Source organism: Ipomoea nil, unplaced genomic scaffold (assembly GCF_001879475.1).
Source record: "Ipomoea nil cultivar Tokyo-kokei standard unplaced genomic scaffold, Asagao_1.1 scaffold1834, whole genome shotgun sequence".
NCBI classification, from domain to species: domain Eukaryota; kingdom Viridiplantae; phylum Streptophyta; class Magnoliopsida; order Solanales; family Convolvulaceae; genus Ipomoea; species Ipomoea nil.
The window spans coordinates 4645183-4671351 of record NW_017618262.1 but is presented as its reverse complement, the minus strand read 5'-3'; the positions used below and the strand labels follow the sequence as shown (position 1 = coordinate 4671351).

General features: G+C 34.9%; 3 protein-coding genes across 3 annotated transcripts; 1 reads left to right on the top strand and 2 right to left on the bottom strand.

Moving 5' to 3' along the window:
- Positions 1-2406: 2406 nt before the first annotated feature.
- On the top strand, positions 2407-4252 carry LOC109193188 (sugar transport protein 2-like). Its single transcript, XM_019344035.1, has 3 exons — positions 2407-2604; positions 2705-3024; positions 3127-4252. The coding sequence occupies exons 1-3, from the start codon at positions 2469-2471 to the stop codon at positions 4198-4200; spliced, it is 1530 nt and encodes a 509-aa protein (XP_019199580.1). The 5' UTR covers positions 2407-2468; the 3' UTR covers positions 4201-4252.
- Positions 4253-4482: 230 nt separating this feature from the next.
- LOC109193189 (18.2 kDa class I heat shock protein-like) lies at positions 4483-5099 on the bottom strand. Its single transcript, XM_019344037.1, has one exon. It carries the CDS (start codon positions 5078-5080, stop codon positions 4622-4624), a length of 459 nt encoding a protein of 152 aa, XP_019199582.1. The 5' UTR covers positions 5081-5099; the 3' UTR covers positions 4483-4621.
- A 10121-nt stretch (positions 5100-15220) lies between these two features.
- Positions 15221-18356, bottom strand: LOC109193187. The gene is made up of 3 exons (XM_019344034.1): positions 17775-18356; positions 17107-17274; positions 15221-17009 (listed from the first exon to the last, which is right to left on the bottom strand). Exons 1-3 carry the CDS (start codon positions 18288-18290, stop codon positions 15324-15326), a joined length of 2370 nt encoding a protein of 789 aa, XP_019199579.1. The 5' UTR covers positions 18291-18356; the 3' UTR covers positions 15221-15323.
- Positions 18357-26169: the final 7813 nt, after the last annotated feature.

Here is a 26169-nt window from a genome sequence, read left to right as displayed (position 1 = left end):
TAACAAGTCTTCACAAATCACAATGTACTCGAATCAAATCTCCTATGTTATGTATTGTTATTATGCTACTTTAGCTACTGAAAATTGCACTCGGAGATATTTTAAACACAAAATTATGATATTACCAACCATATGTAAAGGTTATGTGAGCATTAATCAATTGTCATTATTGATGTGAAATACAGCCTACATATAGTACATAAAGGAGAGCAAATAGTGAGAAGTTGTGACCACTATTCAATCATAACTAGTCTATAGGAGCACAAATAGAACAAATAATATTTGAATATTATCCTAGCCACATGTTGCTTAACACAATACATATTCAGGTATTATTTGGCCCACTTAACATGTTGCCCTATTTGATTATTGGTAATATAGTTAGCTTATCATTCAATTTTGTCTTGTTTGACAACTATTAGTTATTTGACTTGGTTAAACAGCCAATATGAGTGTTTGATTAATCAATTTTTCATAACAACTTATTATTTCAAAACACTAAAATTCAAAAAGCTGCTCAAAGCAACTTTTTTAATAATTTTTTTGAGAAAATAATTTATACTCTTAAAAATGTCATTTTGCATGTAATCAACTATTAGCTCCGGAGCCTTTCGAGCAGCCTTCAATGCCGAGCTACCAGATTGCTTTTCCCCTTTGATGGCAGAATCGTTTGCATGTAAGGAAGCTTTATCGTGGATGAGGAATCGGGGAGAGCAAACGTTTGTGCTGCACACAGATTGCCAGCAGCTACATCGTTATTTATCAACTACTACGGACCCTATTCGGTCCTATGTTGGCTATGCCATAGATAGTTGTAGGACTTTAATTTCTTATTTCGATTACTGTTTAGTTACATTCGTCCCTAGAGCGAATAATCTGCTAGCTCATTCTTTAGCGAGTATAGCTTTTAATCAGTCTACTGCTATGTACTGGGATGATTTTTCACCGGATGCTATTTCAGCTTTTCTCTAATATATGCCAATTAACTTGGTTTTCAAAAAAAAAAACAAAAAAACTATTAGCTAATAGCTAATTTACCAAATATTTTTCTACAACTCGTTAATGTTATCAGCTAACAACTATTTGCCAAATACCTCCATTATATTCGTGACATAGTTACGTACTTATTCTAATATATTCTAATATAAATATATACCTCACAATTGACTAATTAAACCGGTCCGGTTGAATATAATCTAAGTATCCAACACATAAAGATGGATAAGAAAAACGATTTTACTGTATATAAAAATATCACATTTTAAAAATAAGAAATAGCAAATGTTGAACAACTTACACAATTTATAAAAAATTATATATAAACCCTTTGTCACTTTTCTCATTTTGAGATTACAACATTTTTACATATGGTTCATTCATTCTGAATATTTAGTTCATTCATTAGGGATATATAGTTCAAATTATGACAACATAATGCTATTGAGGAGAATCGAAATTATCATTTTTTTTTAGTGAGAAACGCGTTTTTAATCAAAATGACGTTGTTTTTGCAACCGTGTGCACCATATAATTTGCCGAATCCAACTTGCAAAATTAGAGTTTCGGTGAGAAGAAAAGGAACTGTAGTTGGTCGTCTCTTCCCGGTTAAGAACCGAGTTACCAGTCAAAGACCATCAATGCTTCTCTCATTATGACTGAGATCCCTCCAAAGACCGCGGCGGAGGTGTTGGGCGGGGCTTCCATAGACTGTGGAGCAAATAACCAAGGAGGCTGGCCGGCCACCTTTACCTGCAAAAGCATAAACTGGGGGTGAGTGAAAAGGGGTGTGATCTGCACCGGGTCCATCCAAAAAACCCAGATGCCACCACTAAAGCCGACAGCTTCAACTCGAATCCAGTCGGAGAAATCAAGCTTAGAAGAAATGGCATTGGCCTGGGAAGCCTACACGGAGCACGCCCGGAGAAAGACCGTTACGGCGATGGACGTGGTTTACGCGCTGAAGAGGTAGGCAAGGACTTTGTACGGATTTGGTGGATAGGAGCTTCATGAACTAGGGTTTATGCTTCTTTTTTCGAAATCAGTGGATTATTTGTGCTTCTCCATCAGTTATATTTACTGCTGTGTAATTTTCAATTGCCCTGAAATATATCGATTATTTGAAGATAAAATTATGCAATTGATTAGTGATTAAGACTTATATCTGATTTAAGCTATGAAAATTTTGAATTTTTTCATAATCCTAATTCCTAATTTTACTATGACTGTCGTATTGCCCTGCGGCGTACTACCCAAAATCCCAAATTGAGTCGAATTCGATTAAAAAAATATCCCATTTCTATACGAACATGGATGTAATACACCTATAAAAAGGGATACTTATTCGCCATTCCATCATCCTCAACCCACAGCTCTCTTCATTCTCCATATAATCTTGACTTTTGAGCAGTTCTTGATTGATTGTAGTTTGGTAGTAGACAACGTAGATCAGATTTTCCAAATTCGTAACAATGGTCGCCCAAATCATGTCTTTAGAGAAGGGTAATGGATATGATGTTCCGGCAAAACTCACTGGACAAGTAATAATCTGCTCTGTCATAGCAGCCTTTGCTGGTCTAATGTTTGGCTATGATATTGGAATTTCTGGTACGCTATACTACTTACTCACATCCATTAATTTATCTTGTAACTATTCATTCCTCTAGTTCTTGGTTTAACTAAATTATTTCTCTTTGATTTGTTGCTGGTGGAGTGACTTCAATGGACGAATTTCTGGAAAAATTCTTTCCTGCAGTGTACGTGAAGAAACACATGATTCATGAAGATAATTATTGCAAATTTAACAACCAGATGCTTCAGCTTTTCACATCTTCACTCTACCTTGCTGCTATCGTCGCCAGTTTCTTTGCTTCTCATTGTTGCAAGCGGTACGGTAGGAAACTAACCATTCAACTTGCTTCTATCTTTTTCATCATCGGAGTTGTTCTCAACACCACAGCTGTTAACCTTATGATGCTCATCTTCGGACGCCTCTTTCTCGGTGCTGGTGTCGGTTTTGGCAACCAGGTATTTATTTATTCTCTAATTTATACAATATATTATTGTTCTACATTTGTAATCTAGCTTTGAACTTTAATTTTACGATATATAATTAATACATTCTTGCAGGCAGTGCCACTATTCATATCGGAAATTGCTCCTTCAAACAAAAGAGGACTTCTCAATGTTCTTTTTCAATTCTTGATCACAATAGGCATTTTCTTTGCCAATATTGTCAACTATTTATCTTCTAAATATATACACTCCAATGGCTGGAGGGTATCTCTCGGTGTAGCTGCAATTCCTTCCATTTTTCTAGCTTTGGGTTCTTTGATAATCGTTGAGACTCCTACCAGTTTGATTGAACGGGGGAAGAATGAGGAGGGTTTGCGAGCGCTAAAGAAGATTAGGGGCATGGAAAACGTAGAGAAAGAGTACAACGACATTTTACGCTCCACTGAGATGGCTAAAAAGATCAAAACCCCATTTAGAAACCTATTTAAGCGTTCTAGTTGGCCACAACTTTTGTGTGGCACCATTCTTCAGGTATTTCAGCAGTTGACCGGCATTAACGTTGTCATGTTCTACGCTCCTGTGTTGTTCCAAACAATGGGGTTAGGAGCAAATGCATCTCTATTGTCTACTCTTATCACTGGATCAGTTAATTCACTTTCCACCGTTGTGGCAATCTTTGGTGCTGATTATTTTGGGAGAAGAGTGTTACTGATTGAAGGTGCCATTCAAATGCTTGTAGCCCAGGGTGTGGTAGGGGGAATTCTCGCTGCATATCTCAAAGCTACAAATATGATACCAAAGTTTGCGGCAGTAATTGTGTTGGTGATGATTTGTGTGTTTGTGATGGGTTTCGCCTGGTCTTGGGGTCCATTAGGGTGGTTGGTTGCTAGTGAAATATATCCACTGGAGACCAGAACGGCAGGATTTTTCTTCGCGGTTAGCACCAATATGATATTCACTTTTATTGTGGCGCAAGCTTTTCTTTCCATGCTTTGCAAAATGAAATCCGCCATCTTCTTCATGTTTGCTTCCTTCGTTTTGGTTATGGGGTTGTTTGTTGTGTTCTTGCTGCCTGAAACCAAGGGAATCCCCATTGATGAGATGAACGAAAGAGTGTGGAAGAAACATTGGTTGTGGAAGAGATGTTTTGATGAAAGCAACGATACCAACACTGGTTCGATGGACTAATTAATTAAGTGGAATGAGAGATAGTTTGAAGTTGAATATCAACCATATCATATTTTATTTCATTGTTTTTCTAAGTATTTTTTAAGATATATTATTGTAATTCGAATTCTTATTTTTAGGCTTAAATTTTTATTTTACATTTATTATATAAACCTCAAATTCTTTTTACCTTCTTTTTTTATTAGAATAATGAATGAATATTTAGGCTAGCTTTGTGTCATGCTGTCCGATATGCCTGATGCAATTTGTCCATCACTTAATATTATTAGGATGAGAAAAACATAAAATCAAAATTATGAAAGGATTACAGTCCCAAAGATTAAGGAAACTCACAAACATACAACATACAAACGGTTTTATTTTATTCTGGAATTCAAAGTACGTACTAATATGGTTTTATCTAAGATATATAATAACAAGTTTAACCAGAGATGTCAATGGCCTTCACCTCTGGTTTCTTCTCCTCAATTTTGGGCACGGTGACTGTCAGCACTCCGTTTTCCATGCCGGCTTTCACCTCATCCATCTTCGCATTTTCCGGCAGCCGGAACCTCCGGAAAAACTTCCCAATGCTGCGCTCAATGCGGTGCCACTTATCATTCTTATCCTCTTTCTCTTTGCTCCTCTCTCCGGTGATCTGAAGAACCCTCCCATCCTCCACCTCAACTTTCACTTCCTCCTTTTTCACCCCGGGAAGATCAGCTTTGAAAATGTGAGCCTCCGGGGTCTCTTTCCAGTCAATCCTCACGGCAGAGAATGCAGAGGTTTCCCTCGCCGGTGAAGAAGAGAAGAGGCCTTCATAGGGATCCCAGAGATCAAGAGATAGAGGATCAAAGACGTTGGCTCGCTGGCCACCAAAGAAGCTAGGAATGAGAGACATTTTATGGGAAATGGAAAATTTTAATTTGATAAGTCGTTGATTGATGAAAGAAGATCATAGGAGGCACCATACTTATAGTGATAGAAGGGGAGTCTGGAATGTGCATGAAAAGTGATGGGTACGTCATTAATCAACAATATAATGAAAAGGGGAAAAAGACTAGAATGTGTAGAAAAGCTTGGGAATTAGCCAAAATATGTATTGACTTTTTTTTTGACAGAAATATGCAAAACTCTATTGAGAGTTGCGTTTTTGAACGTATTTCATCCGTATTTTTTTTTTTGTTAAATACAGAAAACGCAACTGGTGGTTGCGTTTTTCGTATTGAATACGAAAAACGCAACCACCAGTTGCGTTTTCAAAATACGTAGGGAATACGCTAAAACGCAATTGGGAATATCTGCCCCTCCGGGAAGATTCTGAAGACCGGCATGGCCAGCAAGGCCACCAAGACAGATGTTTTGGGGTCCGGCACGGGGAATTACAGCCACGGGAGCATAATGCGGGCCGGTGGAGCGCCCAAAACCGCGGGCCCTGTAAGCGGTACGGACAGTAGTGTCGCCATTGCCATGAATTCTAGAGGATTATGATTGGCGGCGAGACAATGAAGAGAGGAATGCGGAGTAATGATCCGGAGGAGATGAAAAGGCTAGGCAATGAGCATTACAAGAAGGGTAATTTTCATGAGGCTTTGAATCTTTACGAGAAGGCAATTGCGATTTCGCCTGGAAATGCAGCTTACCATTGCAACCGTGCAGCGGCATTGATTGGTCTAAAGCGGTTCACAGAAGCAGTGAGAGAATGCGAGGAAGCTATTAAGTTGGATCCGAAATATGTTAGAGCCCACCATCGCTTGGGATATGTCTCGCCGGTCTTTGACTTCGCCGGCGACGAGGAGTACAAATACTTCACAAAAACGCAACTTGGTTTTGCGTTTTACGTATAATACGTAAAACGCAAAACATAGTTGCGTATTGTGGGATACGGTATTGCCGCAAAAACGCAAGAGCCTATTGCGTTTTACGTATACAAATACGTAAACGCAACTGCCTCTTGCGTTTTCCACGAATACAAGAAAAATACGAAATACATCAAAAACGCAACTACGAATGGAGTTTTGCATATTTTTGTCCAAAAAAAATACGACACATTTTGGGAATTTTTCCTTATTGACCGCATATTTTTGTCTTTTTCCCTAATGAAAAGAGGGTTCTGGTGGTATTCTCATGACAATCAGTTTTTATTTTTATATATTATTAATAAAGGAGAAGTTGGTTGGGATACTTTTTCTATGAGTTTCTACCATCTTCATTACAGTAAATTGTACTATTTCATCAATGCTTTGTGGGTTAGCTTACACTCTAGTCTTGACTCTTGATCAAATGTAGTCAACAACAACAAGAACCCTGTTTCGGTTCATACTAAAGTCACAATATGCGTGGACAGGTTATGCTGCAACATGAGAAAAATAAAAATATCTACTTTGGGCAAAAACTTAAAGAGAGCATTAAGGGTCAGAAAACATCTCTACACTAGCAATTTGGGACAGAGCCAAAAATTCCGTTAAGGGGCGAAGAAGTAGGGGCGGATTCATAATTTTTTTTTAGAAACATTAAAACAAAAGAGATAATTTTTTTTTTTAAAAAAAACACATCTCATTATTAATATAAAAGAATGTTATATATATACAGAGGCGGACCTACAGTGGGGGCAGTGGGGTCAGCTGCCCCCACTCACCCCACCCCCACCCCTTATATAACCCTTGTATGTATATGTGTATATATAGTATAAGTTTTAGTATAAAATTTAGAAAATAGAGAATTGTTAACAAAGTGTAGTTTAGTCTAGTTGGCTAAGCGTGTGGGTTGTCAAAATGCATGCCCGGGTTCGATCCCCTCTATCTGGTTAGCTGAGCGTTGGTTTGTTTGAACTTTGAACGTATGCCAAGGTTCAAATCCCCTTATCTACTTTACACATCTCATTTTCTTATTAACACTACATTTTCTCATTATTTCACATTTTCACTATTATATTAATAATGAGATGTATAATTTATAATGGATCTTTTATTCGAATTATTTTTGTTCATATTTTGTTATGAATATTTTTATAATGTTTTGATGTGTTTTATAATTTTCTTATATCCAACATTATTTATTTATTTATGGCTATACTTTTTAAGTGTTTCATTTTTTTTTTCTAATTATCAATTTTGCTTTAATATTTTGCCCCCGCTGAAAAAAATTCCTGGGTCCGCCACTGTATATATATGTGTATTAAATATTAAAAAACTATTAAAAACGTGACTGTGTTGAAACCATAGGAAATGAGTAAAAAAACAAAACTGTTGAAGTCAAACTATAAAACTATGTTAATGCCAAAATCCAAACCCCTATCCTTTATCATAACTCAACATGTGCTCAACCAACTCATATAAATCAACTCTTGTTGACATTTAATAGTTTTATTTTACTAATACTAACACATGTACTATATATACATACAAAAATTATATATGGAATGGGGGTGGAGTGAGGAGGGCAACTGCCCCTGCCCCTTTGGCTCCGTCCTTGATTTCAAGTAGAAGCAGAGCTTAGAACTGAAAGTACAAAATCGATAAGAAATAAAACAAACAGATAATTATAAAACTAAGGCGACAAATTTTAAAATGTGCAACTATACTATTGACCGCGGTCCAGAAACGGCGCGCCGTTACAATTAACGGAGTGTGCATGTTTAGTGTATTAATTACCAACTGAAACTATAGCGTATCTAAACTGACACTGCTTCACGTATTATTTTTATATTATCAAATGAAATTGCAATTGAATTGAAATGAAACTGTAATTGTGTTGAAATGAAACTGCAATGTATATAAAATGAAATTGAATAACATTTCACATATTTGAGGGTATATTGTGCAATGAAACTGTAATTATATCGCAATGATAATGTAATTGTGTTTGAATGAAATTATAGTGTATATAAAATAAAATTAAATAACATTTTCACATATTTGAGTGTATAAATATCGAATGAAACTGTAGTTATATCGAAATAAAACTGCGGTGTTACAAAATGAAAATAAATAACTGAGTTATTTTTTGCAAAACGGTGCGAAACGGGGGACGTTATGCCATGGAACCGTGTTCACCATTCATGGTGAACACGGTTCCAACGGTGTTAGTACACCGTTATTTTTTTATTTTTTTTTTCTCTTAATTAATTGCGTGACTTTTCTTCTTTATTTTCACATTTTGTGGTTTCACTTTAATTTGAGGTGAACAAAGATTTCGGACATTCATAAATTATGAATTCATGCCTGCACATTCACTTTGGAACCATGCCTACACATTCTCGTCCGAAATCACGGACATTCATAAATTATGAATCTATGCCTGCACATTCACTTTGGAACCATGCCTACACATTCACTTTGGAACCATGAGATTATGAATTTTCTGTTATAAGATTATGAATTTTCTGTTATAAGATTATGAATTTTCTGTTATGAGATTATGAATTTTCAGTTATGAGATTATGAATTTTCTGTTATGCGATTATGAATTTTCTGTTATGAGATTATGAATTTTCATTACATTCATAATTTCGGACATTCATAAATTATGAATTCATGCCTGCACATTCACTTTGGAACCATGCCTACATATTCCCATCCGAAATCACGGACATTCATAAATTATGAATCCATGCCTGCACATTCACTTTGGAACCATGCCTACACATTCACTTTGGAACCATGAGATTATGAATTTTCTGTTATAAGATTATGAATTTTCTGTTATGAGATTATGAATTTTCAGTTGTGAGATTATGAATTTTCTGTTATGCGATTATGAATTTTCTGTTATGAGATTATGAATTTTCATAAAATTCATAATCTCATAACAGAAAATTCATAATTTGATCAAACGCGCGCCGTTAACTCCACATCCGCGAATTTTGTTTTTTTTTTTTGCCTAAAAACGACGTCGTTTTGCCTTGTGTTCACCATTCTCGGTGAATACGATTCCATGGCATAATTTGCGCCGAAACGGGTGCCATTTCTTTTCATTAAACAAAATAACGTTGTTTAGAAACTCGGTCCATAATGCGGTCCACGATATAACTTGCCTAAATAATGTCGTTTGTCTTGTTTTAATTTGATGGGTCCGTTGAGTGGGCTTGACCCATAACGTTTGGTTTTTTGTACTGTATTGGGCTCGGTACAAGGGTCATACATTCTCGACAATTTATATCCTACACCACGGTGCGCGTTACATTGTGCGTCCAGATGCAAAACGACGTCGTTTCAATTTTTTTTTTTTTTTTTTTTTTTTGAATTTTCGCTATCCAGTGTTTGACGGTTAATTTTCCTTAAAAAAAAATCTCATGTTAAAAAATGTACATAATGTTATACATGAATGTACATAATTGTATACATGAATGTACATAATTGTATAACAAAATATACATACTATTTTTTAAAAGATAATACATATAATCTAACATAATACATAATAAACATAAACTTTTAACATAATACACATCAACTCTTAACATAATACACAAAAATTTCCTGATTCGGATGTACATAATTGTATAAAAAAATGTACATAATTATATAAAAAATGTACATAATCACAGCAACTTCCTACCGCGCCTCCCAAAACGATGTCGTTTTGGGAGGCGCACGGCGCATAGTGCTACGCGCGCCGTGGCGTAGGGTATAACGATTGTACATTCTCACTAATTGTTTTTTTTTTTTTTTTTTTTTTTTTTTTTTTTTTTTTTTTTGAAATTTGATCCCTATAAGTTAATTTAAATAATTATATGTTTTGTTTTAACATTTGATAAAATATAATTAAGAACAAAAATGAAGTTAAAAAGACATTGTAGTCAAATGACACAATTGTGACTCTCCCAAATTAAAAGTCAAAAGTTCAAACTCTAGGCATTCACGAACACCATTACTATTTAAATAAATGCAATACTCATCTTGCTCTGTCATGTTGATATGATGTTCAGACTGGTTCGGCTTTGTCAGGTTGATATGATGTTCAGACTGGTTGGGCTTTGTCATTTACTTATTTTGTCTTTGCGATGATAGCACTGGTATGCTCGGTGTCCTTGCTTACTGCACACAAAGCAGCCTCTTTTGAGTTTATTCGTTTTTTCCTTCTGAAGTTGCCGTGATTCTTGTTGGATGTCTTCTGAGTCCTTTTATTCTTGTCATTTGTGACACTTCACTTTTAGCATTTCAGCATCGTATTTCTTTGCACATCATTTCCCAAACAATTTTTGTCGAGTCTTATTTGATACACATGTGAAACAACTTGTTATTCATTTGTGAAAGAAAGTATTCTCTGGCTGCCATGTTGTCATCTATAAATTGTAGCGGGGTTACATCCGATACTTGACCATGATTGTACTTTGGTTCAGGACTGACCTCTCTAGGATCACGAAAATGAAGCACATGTTGAGTAGGTTCGGGTGTATTTGAGCACAACACATAGGTTAGTTTTAGATGGTCAAATAAAGAGGATGAGCATTCTTTGTGCCCAACGCTGGTAGTTTTTCCTATCTAGAGCAGTAATTTTGGATAGATCGAGTATGCCAGAAGGAGCCATAGAGTCGAGAAGTTGATTGTTGTTGTATGAAATAACGCTTTTAATTGTTGAAAAATATAAGCAATGTCAACGGAGGCTAACCTAGCGATATTTATGAAAAGGGAACAAGGGTGAAAAGAAGTTTGTGCAGTGTTATATAACGCCACCTTAAAAGCGTTATTTGTCCGTTCCTGGCACACTTACCTTAAAAGCGTTATTTGTTCGTTCCTGGCACACTTTCGATAAGCTACGCAAAGTGACTACATTTAGCTTACACCCGCTATAGCACATGTTAACTTGACTTTGCTCAGACGATAGGACGGAAGGATTAAAGAGGAGGAAGATATTTTTGGTGTATTTAATGAACGATTGAATATTGCTTTATATACTAGTACATGCTTCACTCCTCAACCACGCGAATGTTCACATCTAACGCTGTATTACTCATTCTTAATGCATAAGATCCACTCATTTGAAATGAAAAAATAATAGCCACAAAGTATGTCAAAAACTTGGACCAAGAGTACTGATGTGAGGACAATAAAATTGGAAATAAAAAGGATTTGGACCAACTCTCAAGATTTTTCCAACAGTAGCTAGCTAGTATAGGTGGAAAGTGAGAAAGTCCAATCAAGTCATGGAAGAGGAATGAGCATTTAATTTAGTTTTTTTTTTTTTTTTTTTGAATGCATGTTGAAGCTAATAATAAGACCCATCAGTTACGATATTTTCCCAGTCAGAAACCAACCAAACTAATCAATTCACGTACAAGCAAACTTATGTACAGACTACAGAGTGACTAGCAACAAATGTTCATTTTGTTCAAGCCCAAATTACACATTTTGTATGCCCCGATTGATGTTAGGTTCATTTTGCCTGAGGATTATATTGCTTGAGGTAGTTACTAGCTAAACTATGATTTTTCTAACTGACTTTAAAATTGTCTGTTTCTGTTGTATCTGAAAATGTTTAATTAGTTCAGGAGATACTATTGATATGATGACTCGTTCTGCAAATCACATTATTAGTTAATAGAAGACTCAATGCAAACAAAATTAATACGGAGTATATTATTTTCCCCTTTTGATCTCCATCCCAACTGAAGTATGGCCGCTACAGTTATGTTTCTTCTTCTTCTAATTTCTGCTCTGGTCCCCTTTTCCCTAATTGGTGCTGGTGCTGGTGCAAATAATACTCCTTCAGTACCTATCTACTCGTCTCCCTTTACGTTTGACCAAAATATAATAAGTAGTCCTAATTTATACTAATCTTAAAAAAAAAATAAAAATTAATTGATCAATGAGTCTGCCATTATATTATTGTTTCAAGTTTTTGCGGGTCCCTAAGGATTTTCAAACAGAATTTTGACGTTTTCCAATGACTTTGTTGATGATCGGAAAAATCATAATTTTCAGTGGTGAACTTGTTTGTTATTCAATATTTAAACGAACAAAAATCCACTACATCAATACAGTAATTTCAAATAGAACTATCTTTTGCATGACACCATTTTAGCATATATACATGTACCCCCAAAAAAAAACACACACGCACACACAAAGTGAAACTTTTAACTTGGTTTAGTCTAAAAATCTATTCATTTCATATTTTCAAGTTATATACAAAACTCACGCACATTAAACATTACACACTCACGCACATTAAATACAAATCTCACGCACATTAAGCACAAGATTCACGCATATTATGTACAAAACTCGCGCACATTAATCACCCGCACAACCTCACGGGAAACATTTAAATGCACCTAATCCCTATATATATATAGGGAAGGGGTTCCCGTGCGGTTGTGCCGTTGACACACAACATTAAAAAAGCGCATCTTAAGCACACAAACAAAGTACCTTAACCTTAAGAACACAAACCACGCACCTTAAGTACACAAACCACGTACCTTAAGCATACAAGAAAGCACCTTAAGAACACAAACCACGCACCTAAGGTTTTAAACGGCTCACCTTAAGTTTCACACAACTGACGCACTTTAAGCATACAAATCACGCACCTTAAGAAGAAAAATCATGCACCTCAAGTTTCAACAACTACTCACATTAAGCACATAACCCACGCACCTTAAGAAGAAAAATCATGCACCTCAAGTTTCAACAACTACTCACATTAAGCACATAACCCACGCACCTTAAGCACAAAAACCACACACCTTAAGAAGGAAAACAACGCACCTTAAATTTGACCTAGATGTAAAAAATTATCAAATTGTCACCACGTTTTTTTTTTTTTTTTTTTTTTTTAAATTTTGATAATTTTGGACGTTGATTTAAGCAAGATCAATGGCTCATATTTAACCGCACAACTGCACCTGGGCGCACCAAGCACATTTGTACCTAATTCTCTCTCTCTCTCTCTCTCTCTTTATATATAGCACATTTGTACCTAATTCTCTCTCTCTCTCTCTCTCTCTCTATATATATATATATATATATATATATATATATATATATATATATATATATATATATATGTCCTAATCAGTTCAGAACTATGCGTTAGCTGAGAACCTGTGGACAAATTCAAACCATAATATTTATGAAAATGATCCCACTCATTCTGTACTTGATTTCCCATCCATCAGATCTTGCTGATCAATGGTTTGGATTTATCCATAAGTTCTCACCTTGGAGTGATTCTCATATTTTTTTTTGGAGTGATTCTCATATGAAAGCAATTCATACTGTAAAAAGTGAGGACTGATTTCAGTCGTCGGTCAATGTTCATTAATGGTCGAGTGTCTTAGTAAAAGAAACATAAATGACATAAATTTTATAATTATTAATTACAATTTTCAAGTTTGTAATATAATATTTGTAAGATTAACCAACATTTTTTCTGATCTCGATCTTTATATTTTAGCAAACCTCAACCGTCGGTCATGACTTCATATATATTGCTAACAAATGATTCTCAATGGTTGTGTGAGATCGCATTTTGAAGTCCAAACACTCACAAAAAGGTATTGTAATTTATTAATCGACATGAAATGTTGAAAAATTGATGACAAATTCAAATAATATGTTAATAGATTTACATGATTATAAAAATTAGCTACAAAGTATTATCCCTGATCTCTTACTAGCTAGTCGAACTTTTCCTCCCCAAATCATCAGTCATCACCAACCCATTAAACTCGATCTTGATAACTTTATAGCTGTTTATCATCAACTTGCATGAACGATCTAACAATCTTATCATAATAGTTGTTTAATCCTCACCCTAATATATACGGAGTAGTACTTTATTTTAATCTTGCAGCCGCCCAAAAAGCACATGCATTTTCCCTGCAGCTACTAGAGTTTTTAATTATGCGGCGCCTAGCAAAAGAGAATGTCGTCTTTGGTTATATATATAATCACACTTGTCTTTGACCACTTGACATTCGAGGGTTCATCCCACTGATGCTCGATCGTGTTGTGCGTGCTACATTCTTGACTTTAAAGTTAATGGGATTCATAGTATATCTCCCTAGGTTGTCCCATAGAATTTAAGGACATTTATATATGTTTGGTTTTTTGACCCAACATTTTTATGTTTAGAGCATTGATAATTAATTCGCAAGTTCCAGGCAGTTGTTTGATGATCATGATGATGATGATGATCATCATCATCATCATACATTCTTGGTTCATGATGATGATCATCATATCATCATACATTCTTGGTTCATGATGATGATAATCATCATCATACATTCTTGGTTCTCTGATTACAAAAAGGTATTTTGTTTAGAGGCTATATATCATCTTCAAATTCTTAATGCTAAAGCGTAGAAGTAATTGGAATGAATAAGGTGCCGTGTTTCATAAAAGTGGGGAAATCCCTGCGAAAAAAATGGTACATAATTTAATAAATTAAAGTATGTAGTAGGCTGCTGTCTAATGGGTATTTCATTACCCCCAGCATGTTGCTAAATGCTATGGACTTAGTCAATTAATTGCATATATTGAGGAGAGGAAAATCCTCTTCCTTTTCTTGGGGGGCACTTGAAGTTTTGTCTTTCCACTAACTATACATTTGTTGACCAAATAAGAATTAATTACCGTTTTGGTCCCTCGACTATATCCTAATTATCAAATTGGTCCTTGCCTATTAGTTTTGACCCATTAAATCATCAACTATTGATTTCATAATCAATTTTGTCTTCCGTCAAATTGATTGATAGATAATCAATTTGATAATTACGGAGGACCAAATTGATTACGAAATTAATAGTTGAGGATCAATTTGATAATTATGGCATAGTAAAGGGACCAAAATAGTCATTAATTCACCAAATAATAACTCAAAAAAGAAAAAGTATAAGCAAATTAAAGTTTTTGTCACCGGCCAATTCCTTATGATGATCTTCATCATGAAATGTTGTTTGACGTTAACATTTGAAATTGATTAATTGAATAATTGTTATCGAACAAATATTTGAATTCAGAATCCATCTTTTGATTGTTGTAATACTATATATAAGAAAAGGGATTATTATTATTGGAGACAATGCATGGGGAGGTATAACAATAAATGTTATATTAATATAATCAAGAGTATAATAAGGTTATTTTTATGGATGTATATATAATAACCTGAGTTTATCTTGATTGATATCATCAGTTTGTTACAGTATGTGCAAGAGCACGTATTTTGCATGAAATTTCATGCAAATTTACAGGGCTGGAGGGATTTTCCCACTGTACAAGTTCTTTTATTGCCTTATCAATTTCTTTCGTCTCTCTAACTATGCCTCTCATGCAAAACGCCAGGGCACTTAAACTCAGCGCCACTTGGCTGTTCATCATCACCTCATCATCATCATCTTCATCTTTCTGATCAACAAACTGTCTGGAATCTTCCATGAAGGATTTCAGTTTGTTATCAATCTCTTCATCGCTTAATCCCGTTATGTTGTTGCTTGTTGGTAATTTTCCCAGTTCTGGGTCGATCGAGCTTTTCTTCTTCTCAAATTCCTTGTCAAGAACCGAGACTGATCCCACCAAACTGATGATCTCCTCAAAGGATTTGATTGAAGGGCCAACATGATCTCTGAAAAGGCTGAGATGATCGGAATCTAGCCTGCCCATCAGGGCAGATTCTTGTTCCAGGAATCTCAGTGCTTGGGCCACAAAGTGTAGATATTCCACAACTTTTGACAAGGACCCCATGAGCTTACCATAACAAGCACTATGGAAAGGAAGAAACCAGAAATTGGGCTCCACCTCAGCTTCCCCAATAAATTTCCCCAGCTGAGTGACACTCGATTTTAAAATTTTCTGGGTCTCCTCCAGCTTGGACTGATTATTGCTTGAATAATCTATTGAGATTATGCACTGGTTCAAGAGTTGCAGGCTTTTAGAAAGCTGGATTTTCGCCAGGGATGAAGCTCTTGTTGGCCGGAAAAGAAGCTCCACTGTAATGGAACACGCCAGTCCTATAAAGGTCTCCATGATTCTCGCCATGGCGAATTCCCTTGGCGGCCCAAACCCTTCTCGACCCAGAATTAGCACCGCCCCTATACAGGCGGAGATCCCTCCCGCCGGGCCGTACATTCGGCTCCGCCGCAGAAAACTGCAGACTATGAACCAAGGAATGAGAGAAATGAACCGGAGCTCCTCGTATTTCGCGAAAACGAAACACCCCAACACTCCATAGATCGATCCTAGTACTGTCCCCTGAGCCTTAACGTTGGCGATTCTGAAAGTCGCTTCTCTCGCGGAGACATAGCTTATGGCAACCGTCAGCCCTGCCCAGAACCCATCAGGCTTGCTGTAAATCGACCCAAAAAACACGGCAAGCCCAAGCGCGAGTGCGTATTTTAAGGATGCCACAAACCTTTTATTGTTCATCTGACCGACAAAGTTACTGTAAATCTTATCCAAGAACCGCTCTTCTTGTTCCTTCGACCCATCCTTATCTTTAAGAATTGAAGATGAGGGCTTTATCAAGAGAAGTTTCAGGGAAAACAAGAAGAAGAAGGAGGATAGATCTTGTAGGGTGACAGGTTGAAGTTTTTGATGAAGAAACTTCACCGCATTTTGCGCGTTTGATTCTGGGACAGTTGCTAAGTCAAACAGCCTTCCTTTGACTTGCTTTGAAATGTGGCCTGTAAGAGAATCCAAGCTGTCTTTCACCTCTGATGAGCTTAACAGTACTGTTACTGGGAATTGTGGGGGATTATTATCAACTAAACCCATTTCCATCCCCCTTAATGGTGTTTCGTATTCTTGTAGCCTCTCCCCGGGGTTCTTGCAATACGGTCGGAAGAACTTGATCGGATACCTTTCCCACTGCATGCTTTCCTGGAATTTAATGTAAGGTTACAAGGTCAATTCCGAATTTATTTACTTGTCGTACCATAAAAAAAAACACAGATGTTATATTATATTAATTGCTTACTTGCTTGGATTTGATATTCTGCAAAAATTTAGCTCCGCTAGCATTTAAGGACTTGGCTTGAGAAACCAACGATAGTGCAGACGCGTTATCTTCTGCAGAAAATGCTTTCACCAGAAGGTTTAATCTCTGAGAAACATTCTCGGCGAAGAGGTGGCAGTTGTGTTTCACCTGAAACAAAATCATCAAATCCACATGTTTCAGAATTGATTGTGTTTCATACGACGCATGTACGTATAGTAATTACGTGCTGGTTTCATGTTGGGCAACTCCTTGCCAAATTAGTCATTAACTTAATAACCACAAAAATTAATTACAACCAAAGAAGTCTGTGACGTTTTTGGTTTGAGCTGGTTTACGAGTACACACCCTCGGGTATACTGGTTGCCAAATTAGTCATTAACTTAATAACCAAAAAGTTTGACTCCGACCAGAAAAGTCTGTGACGTTTTTGGTTTGAGCTGGTTTATTAGTACACACCCTCCCTCGAGTATGCTAGTTGCCAAATTAGTCATTAACTTAATAACCAAAAAGTTTGACTCCTACGTGACGTTTTCGGCTTGAGCTGGTTTACTAGTACACACCATTGGGTATGTTGATTTTGTAATTTTAGTTAATATATATATTTTTTTTATAGATTATGTAATGGGAGGAGAAGAAGGGGTTGTCACCTTAGAAGAAGCTAGGCTAGGGTAAGGAAGCAGCAAAGCCAGGACACAAGCTGCGACGGCAATGGCGGTGCTGGCGGCGACGCGGAGAGGGTGCATGATGGGCTGAGTCCGGGGGCCGGCTAAAGCGTAGACGAGAACCGTCTGGCCGAGCGCGATGCGCTTGGCTACAACGTGGGTGTTTTGCGGCAGCACGACAATGAAGGCGGTGATAGCCACGGCGGCCGCGGCGGTGCCGGTGGTGAGGTGGGCCGGGCCAATCAGCCACAGGCTCAGAATAGCCGGGCACACCCCTAGGCAGGTGGCGTAGATAGCGTACCAGCAGCCACGCAAGGCGTCGCCCAAGGTGGTGTCCGTCAGAATAAGAATAACGTTGACGTAAGAAAAGGCCGGGAATGCTATTTGGCGCTTCAGCGCCTCCGGGCCGTAAAGGGTGGCGACACCCACTATAGAGCAAGCCAAGGCGGTCCTGAAGGCGGAGGCGAGAGAGCTACGCCACAAATCGGGAAGCGGAGCCATTAGAATTTTTTTTTTTTTTTAATTTTCTTGAAAGCTCGAAAATGGAGAAAATGGGTTACAGAAATATGGTAGGGGCAAGAGGTGTTTAAGTAGAGGAAAAAGATTTGTGGGACAGCACGTGGGGAGAGGTTTATTTTAGGTGGGGATAGCGGCGAGTGGATGCAACGCCATCCAAGAACTTTCCATACAGGATGGGGGCTTTAGTTAAGTCACAATTTTTTTCGGTACAACGGAAAACTTTAGTTTTATGTCACATTATTATTAATTATAATTAGGATAAATTAAAATATTGTATCATTTTTCCTGGATTCTTTAAATGTTAATTATATCCCAAGCATATACGTACCATCCTAGTCCTTATTATTGCGGCGGTAATTAGTGTATATGCAGATTTTTTTTTTCAATATCATGTATTTAACTCTAATTTATTTGGCAACTCATAATTTATCAACGTAATATGTTAACTACGAATATATAATTTTTAAAGTTGGATCTAAAATACAAGGTGGATCATGATCTACCACCTGGACCTAGGACACATAGCCAAACAATATCACCATACATTAGACTAATTTATTTTTCATTTTTAAAGATTAAAAATGGTGTTGTTTCTTAAGTATTAAGTATATACTCTATTTATTCCTCTTTTTTTTTTTTTTAGTTGATTTCTTTTCACTTTAGCATAAAACATCCAACTCGGTCAAGTAATAGTCGCTTGATCAAATGAGTAAGCATATGGGAATGATATATAGTGAGTTAGCTTAATTATACTCCGTAATATATATAACTACATACTGTGTTACAATACAAGGTATATGTCTCACTTAATTATTCTTGAAAAAAAAGGTTAAATAGACCCTTGAACTTTATGCAAAAGTGTAACTAGACCCTTAAACTTTAAAAAGTGCAATTAAAGATTTGAACTTGTTATTTTAGTGTGTCTAAACTCAATATCCGGTTATTCACTTGGAATATAATAACATGTCATTAAAATATTCTGAGGACATTTCCGATAATAATTCCAGTGACAACAAAATTTTTTTAAAAAAATCAGGTGGCCTAACCGAAGAAGACAACCAGCCAGTCGTATTCTCCGGCGGAGAAGGCGACTGGACTGGTATGCCTTCTCTACTTGAGAAGGCGACCGATCCAATCGCCTCCTCTAGTGAAAAAGGTCATCGAAAGTTGCTTTATAGGTTTTTAATGGTGGTTGCGACGGTCAACGTCGATAATATTACCGGTAACATATTGGTTACTGGTAAATCGAACTTATTTGACTCATTTTGACAAATTTGAGAGTTTAATTACACTTTTGCGTAAAGTTCAAGGGTCTATTTGACCAGTTTCCCATTATTCTTTAAAGAATTACATAATTATGTACTATCTAGTCGATCTCTTTATAATAAAAAAAAAAAAAAATAAAATAAAAAACATACAGGATCAATTTTATAATTATTGAAATTTTTTAAGAACGGAGGTTATAATTATTGATGGGGAATATACCCTTGGTTCAGGCTCTCCATACGCTCCGTGCTCCTATTTGGGTCAGGTCAAACGGTTCGGGTCAATGTCAAACCCGACTTGGTTTGACCTATATAAGGGCTTTTAACCCTTTCATTTTAGGGGTTCCTTCCTCTTCCCTTCTCTCTCTAAACACTCTCCCCTCTCTACAAAGAACACTTATGAATAAAAGAGACCCCTTTTGAGCTACTTCTAGTCTACTTCATTATTGTTCATACATGTTACATATCTACAATATACATTCTACATTCACGGGGATTAATTGTATCAATTATTATATTGTAAACTTAAAAGTTTAGTAATTTTAAAATCTTAGCTTTTGATTTATTAATATGGAGGGTATAGATGTGTCTACACTTTTTATAAGAGAATATGTTATTACTTGAACCCTCCTTTATATATAGTGGAATGTAAGAAGGATATTTTTAATCAAGCAATTAAGGAGAAAATTCAAAAAAAAAAAAAAAGTATGAATCATGACCCTCATGACTAAAGCAAATGAAATTCAAACATCGTATACACATCAACACATGCGACCTAATGACAGAAATGCTGGAAGAAAGTATTCGATCTATAAATGATGATTATATCCTTCAATTCATTTTTCTTTTTCTTTTCCCATTTATGTAATCACAATTAAAAAAAAAAAAAGTTTTGTCTCTCGCTTTAGTCCCTGCTATATCTCCTAATCCTAGCAAATTCTTATGTACCTGGTCTAGAGTCTAAACCCGCATCGAAATTATACACAAGTTTTAAGTACTATTGACTCTGTTACATATTGATTTACATACATATAGTTATAATCTTGTATTAGTTGACGTACATGAGATTTGTATGTATTATCTAGCAGATGATTAATTTAACTATTTTTTACTGTACTTGAAAATAAAATAATGGGAGACATGAAAGAAGCTTGTGGATGATATATATGGAAGAAGGTAAAGTTAAGTGGTGAATGGCGTGATGAAGTTGGAGGGTTATCGTACTTGAAAGTGGTACTTTGCGTGCATGTGATACAAAGTAGTGCAAACATATATATATATATATATATATATATATATATATATATATATATATATATAAGGTGACTAATTAAGTGAATAATGATTTCACCTGCCACAAGAATTCCCACTAAACACAGTTCAATCACTACCAACTATTCCTGTTGTTGTATGCTTAGTGGTGTGATTGATGATATTATGGAATGGTAGATCTGATCTGATGACCATCGTTATTTAATGTGGACATATAACTTAAAAAGAAAGTGGTGTGCATGTAATCCAAAAAAATCATATAGGTATTAAAAAAAAAGATGAAGTATGGTGAGTAAATAGTGCAATTAAATCTCTTAATTGAGAGTTTCATTAAGACTTCTTAAACTCATAAAAGAAGTGCAAGGGGGTGAAGAAGGAAGCATGGAGTGAAATGTGGGATAGACAACACAAGTTTTAAACCACCAAACTATCATGCATCTTGTGTGCAACAAGGTAAGACATTCTATTTATCCTCTGGAGACGGTTGACATTCAAGTGGTGGGGGAACATGTGTATGGTCAAGATTGAAGGCAAGTCGATAACGTACGTTTGTCAACAATCTGGAAAGCCCTCTACACTATATAAGGCATTAAAAGTCATCACTTAGTTCACTTAATCCCCTGGTCCAGCGATATGGTTCCTAACCTTCAACCCATACACCAAGGTATTATTCTTAATTGTCCATTCTTTAGCTATTATTTGAGTCGTCATTTTGGGCCAGTATATATGTCGGGCTTTGCACGTGACCAATGGGCCTAGATTCTAAATTTGGGATGTGTAGTATTAGTATAGCAATATTCAATTCATTGTTCCTAAAAGGTTGAATCTCCAACCCCAATGATGTCTCGCACCCCGACTCGATAGAACATATGAAAAAATGTAAATCATAGTAACTCAGCTGAACGCAAAGGTTAGACCTTTACTTACTGCGCACAAGGAGCCTCCTCACTTTGAGTATTAGCGATATTCATATATACTTGAGTGATGGTATAATTAGAAAGCGACATAGCTGATGAGTTATATGAAGTCACTTATGACTTTAACATCCCTATACATAGATTTAAATATCATTCATTAAAATAGAATGTTTTTAAATATGTTTCTACAATGCCGTTACGTTATTACTTATTATCGTGTTTCTACAATATGTTAGGTGAATTGATTAGACATTTTATCATCACCAAAGTACTCCCTAATAAAATTTTAAAATGTTGATTACAATTAAAGCCATTTAATTGATACTTGCATAATTATTTTAAATTTGAACTATTTTGACCATTTTATTATATTATCAACTAGTTAATTTTTATTATTTTAATTTATTTAGTTAAAAATTACTAATATTATTATTATTAATATTAAAAAGAATACATCTGAATTGACTCTGATCTATACAAGTTTTTATGTAAAATTATGATGATATATCTTAATTGGTTCCAAAAAAAAAAAAAAAAAAAAAAATCTTATTAACAATATTTTTATATAAAACCAACGTGTGCTTAATTCTTATTAACATATTTTTAAAGTTTCACTATTTTATAAAGAACATGTAGAAATGGTGGGATGATGATGAGTTTGATTCTTGTCAACACCTCTTGGTTGAACTCAACGCAAATGATTTTTCTAGTGTGGTTTATCTTTCCGACCGTGTGATTTGCGAGCTATTACACAGAAATATGATTTATCCCGTGCATACTTTCGAATAGTGCGTGCGGATTCCCCACGTTGTAAAAAAAAAAAATACATGACAAGACAAAAAAAAAGTACTATAATTTGAAAAATAAGTTTTAAACTATCCCATTATAAAAAATAAGATTCTACTTTGAGAAAAAAATTGGATTGTCCCTTTATAATATAATGTGTAGTAAACGAATTGACGCAGCTACGTAAGTCCAAGCACACGTTAATGACAAAATGCTGATTTAGGTAAAGTAGAAAAGTGATTGGACATGAGAGAATGTAGCATATAAATAAATAAATTAAAAAATAAAGATTTTTATATATATATATATCGTGGATTACTCCTAGATTTCCACTACAAAAAGAAAATGCGTTGTTAATTAGGATATATAGTTTGGGGTTTGGTTGTTGATCTTTGAAGGGGAGAAAGGGTCAAGTGGGACGTGGCTAAAAGCTCCATGACAAAACATTTTATTTTTATATAATATTTGAACAACTTCATTAAACAGAAAGTTGCTCATCGTATGCTTCTCATTGGACTATTATTGTTTTTTCATAGAAAAATAATAATAATAATTACAATTTTTTTTTTTATAATGTTCTTAAATAGTAAAACCAATTCAATTGTCTCTTCTTTGTTTCATGGGTGAGTATGTACTATGTAGTCAAGTGCTCTAGTCGCTTATGCAAGCAAGGGGGCTCACTTCATGAAGTTAGGTGGCGGAACATACTTTTGCTACAGGTTAATATGTGTACATAGAAATTTTGTATGCCAATCAATTTTAAATTATTAAAATTTTGACTTTATTTTAAAGCCATATATATGATATTATAAGTTGGATTTTTTATTTTTATTTTTTTTAAATCGACTGATAACTGAATTGATAGAATAAAATAAATATATACTCCAATATACCATTTGGGGGAGACATATAATAGGCCTTAATTCGTTTATGGTAAGTAACATATATTGGTGTATATAAGACACAACATTTGTGTAATGGCGTTGGCTATTTGTCAAATTAATGATGCAATAACAAATCGTTGGATATGTGCAACGGTGATGTGCATAAGGACATTTGTTTGTGGATAACTGGACACACGCACGCACGCGCGCACACACACACAGGTGATTCACCTCTTTTCTTATATCATCATAGCAATAAACCTTAGCTAGAAGTAAAAATTGAGAGTCTATGTACTATTACTCTTTTTCTTTAATTTAACTCATTGTTGGATTAACTAATTAAAGAGTAGTCAATTTATATAAAAAGTTTAACCACCTTAATTGGCGTGGGGTGATTGTGCATTCTCATTCCTTAATAGAGGTCAGAAGTTGAAAATCTCTCTTGTATGAAAAAGTCAATATGATCAGCATTTTACCCCTTAATTAGACTGACTCGGTGCGAACATGAATTAGTATGAGTACGATTTGGGTTTAAAAGGCACCTCCTATAATTAAGGTCTAATCAAGACATGTACATTGTGATCTAACAAAAAAATTATATAATTTTATTTTTATTATCATATTAGAATTAAGGGTTAACTTTACGATGTAATTGGAAAAAAATAGCATTATTAAAAAATAAATAGGGATCGGAGAAGGAACAAATAACAATTACCTACCAAAATTGGGTATCCCCTTCCTATAAATATAACAAAAAAACAATTACCTACCAGGCTATGAATTAATTTACCATTTTAATACGCAGAATGATAAGGATAAGAAAATGTCGTACTTTGCAATAAATCAAAAATTGCTTTTAATGTTTTGTTTCATGAAATAAAAGTAAATTAATGTTTTCAAGAAAATATTATGGATGTATTTTTTTTTTTACAACCCAAATTACATGGCCAAGTTGGACTATATTCCCCACCTCCAAGCCCGTATTCAACACTGAATTATACACTTCTACATACAAGATGCCCAACCCAAATCCATAGTGTATGGTTTAGAAATCCAACTCCCACCATACCGTTGTAAGTAAGTTTTAAATGAAACTTCTCATCTATTAGATATGGATGCATTTGTTAAAGGGCGAGGCTATCTACTCTCTCTCTCTCTCTCTCTCTCTCTCTCTCTCTCTATATATATATATATATATATATATATATATATATATATATATATATATATATATACCCGTCATTTAATTGTAGATTATATTTTAATTAAATATCTATGAATATATGTTAAATCATATATGTATATAATACATATATTATTTATGTATGTATACCAATATATGTGGGTCTTAGTTTAATATTATATACTCCACCGATTTTATGTGTTGGATTCAGTCAACGAGGTTTGATTGAAGTCATTTACAATTTAATTTTATAAAATAGAGTAAATACCCAAAATGGTCCCTTGACTATAGCTAAATTCACAAATTGGTCATCAACTTTTAATTTCAACCAATTAAGTCCTTAACTTTGTAATTTTAACACAATTTGGTCCTCTGTCTATTTGACCGTTTGTTGACTGTGATTTTTGAGGATATATATGTAATTTCATGGTCCATCATCGGTTTTTTAAGGTTTCGGTTGCATTTTCAGACCGCATTGTTACATTCGAATCCACTGCTGAAAGCAATCTACCAAATTCGGTCGTCTTTCTTCATCCTCCCTTTGGATTCAATGTAGTTGAGTTCGTACCAGAGCGAAGAAGACGGCGTGTTTCTGAACCGGTGCAACGTCATCCTGGAGGCCTCCACGTGCTCCGACGAAGCTGAAGGTTCTTCTGGAGATCGTCGATCACGGTCAACAAATGGTCAAATAGATGGAGGACCAAATCGTATCAAAATTGCAAAGTTAAGGACTTAATCGGTTAAAATTAAAAGTTGAGGACCAATTTGTGAATTTAGCTATAGTCGATGGACCATTTTGGGTATTTACTCTATAAAATATTAAGTTTAGAATTAGTATGTAAAATTTATATATTTATAAACTATATTACAAGTACTATTAATCACACAAAAAAAAATCAAATTTAAAAATTATAAGAAAATGCTAATAGAAATAAGCGAAGAAGAAAGAGCTGATTTGACCAATGAATAGTAAGTAGGACTGATAAAATGAGACAAATGGAGTATATATTTTTTTTTATTTTTTTTTGTAAATATAAATTTTATGAAAGTTGTGTACATTATCATTAAACAAAAAAAAATCTCTATATTGTTCAAATATGATAATTAAAATTTATCTCCTTAAAGAATTATAAAATATAACTTGAACTAAATTTTTAATTATTTTTATTTAATAATATTTTAATATTATGCATGAATTTTCGCACATCGTGCGTACAAAATACTTTCGTGTATGTGTAGTATTTTTAGATTTTAAGAGTATTTAGTTTGTATTTAGTTCGCTATTTGTAGTTATTGATTATTTATGCATTAATATATGAATTGAAATGTATGAAAAATCGGTATGATGTTATAATATATGAGAACTTTTATGATGATAGATGCTATTGAGGCTTTGTTATACCTTGTATAATTATAATGTAGTGAATTGTATTGAGTACAGTTAGCACTAAAATTAAAAAAAAAAAAAAAAAAAAAAAAAAAAAAAACCGAGAGATAATAGCTGGTGTGACATATGAAATTAGGACAGGGCATTTGCTGAAGTGCGTAGGCACA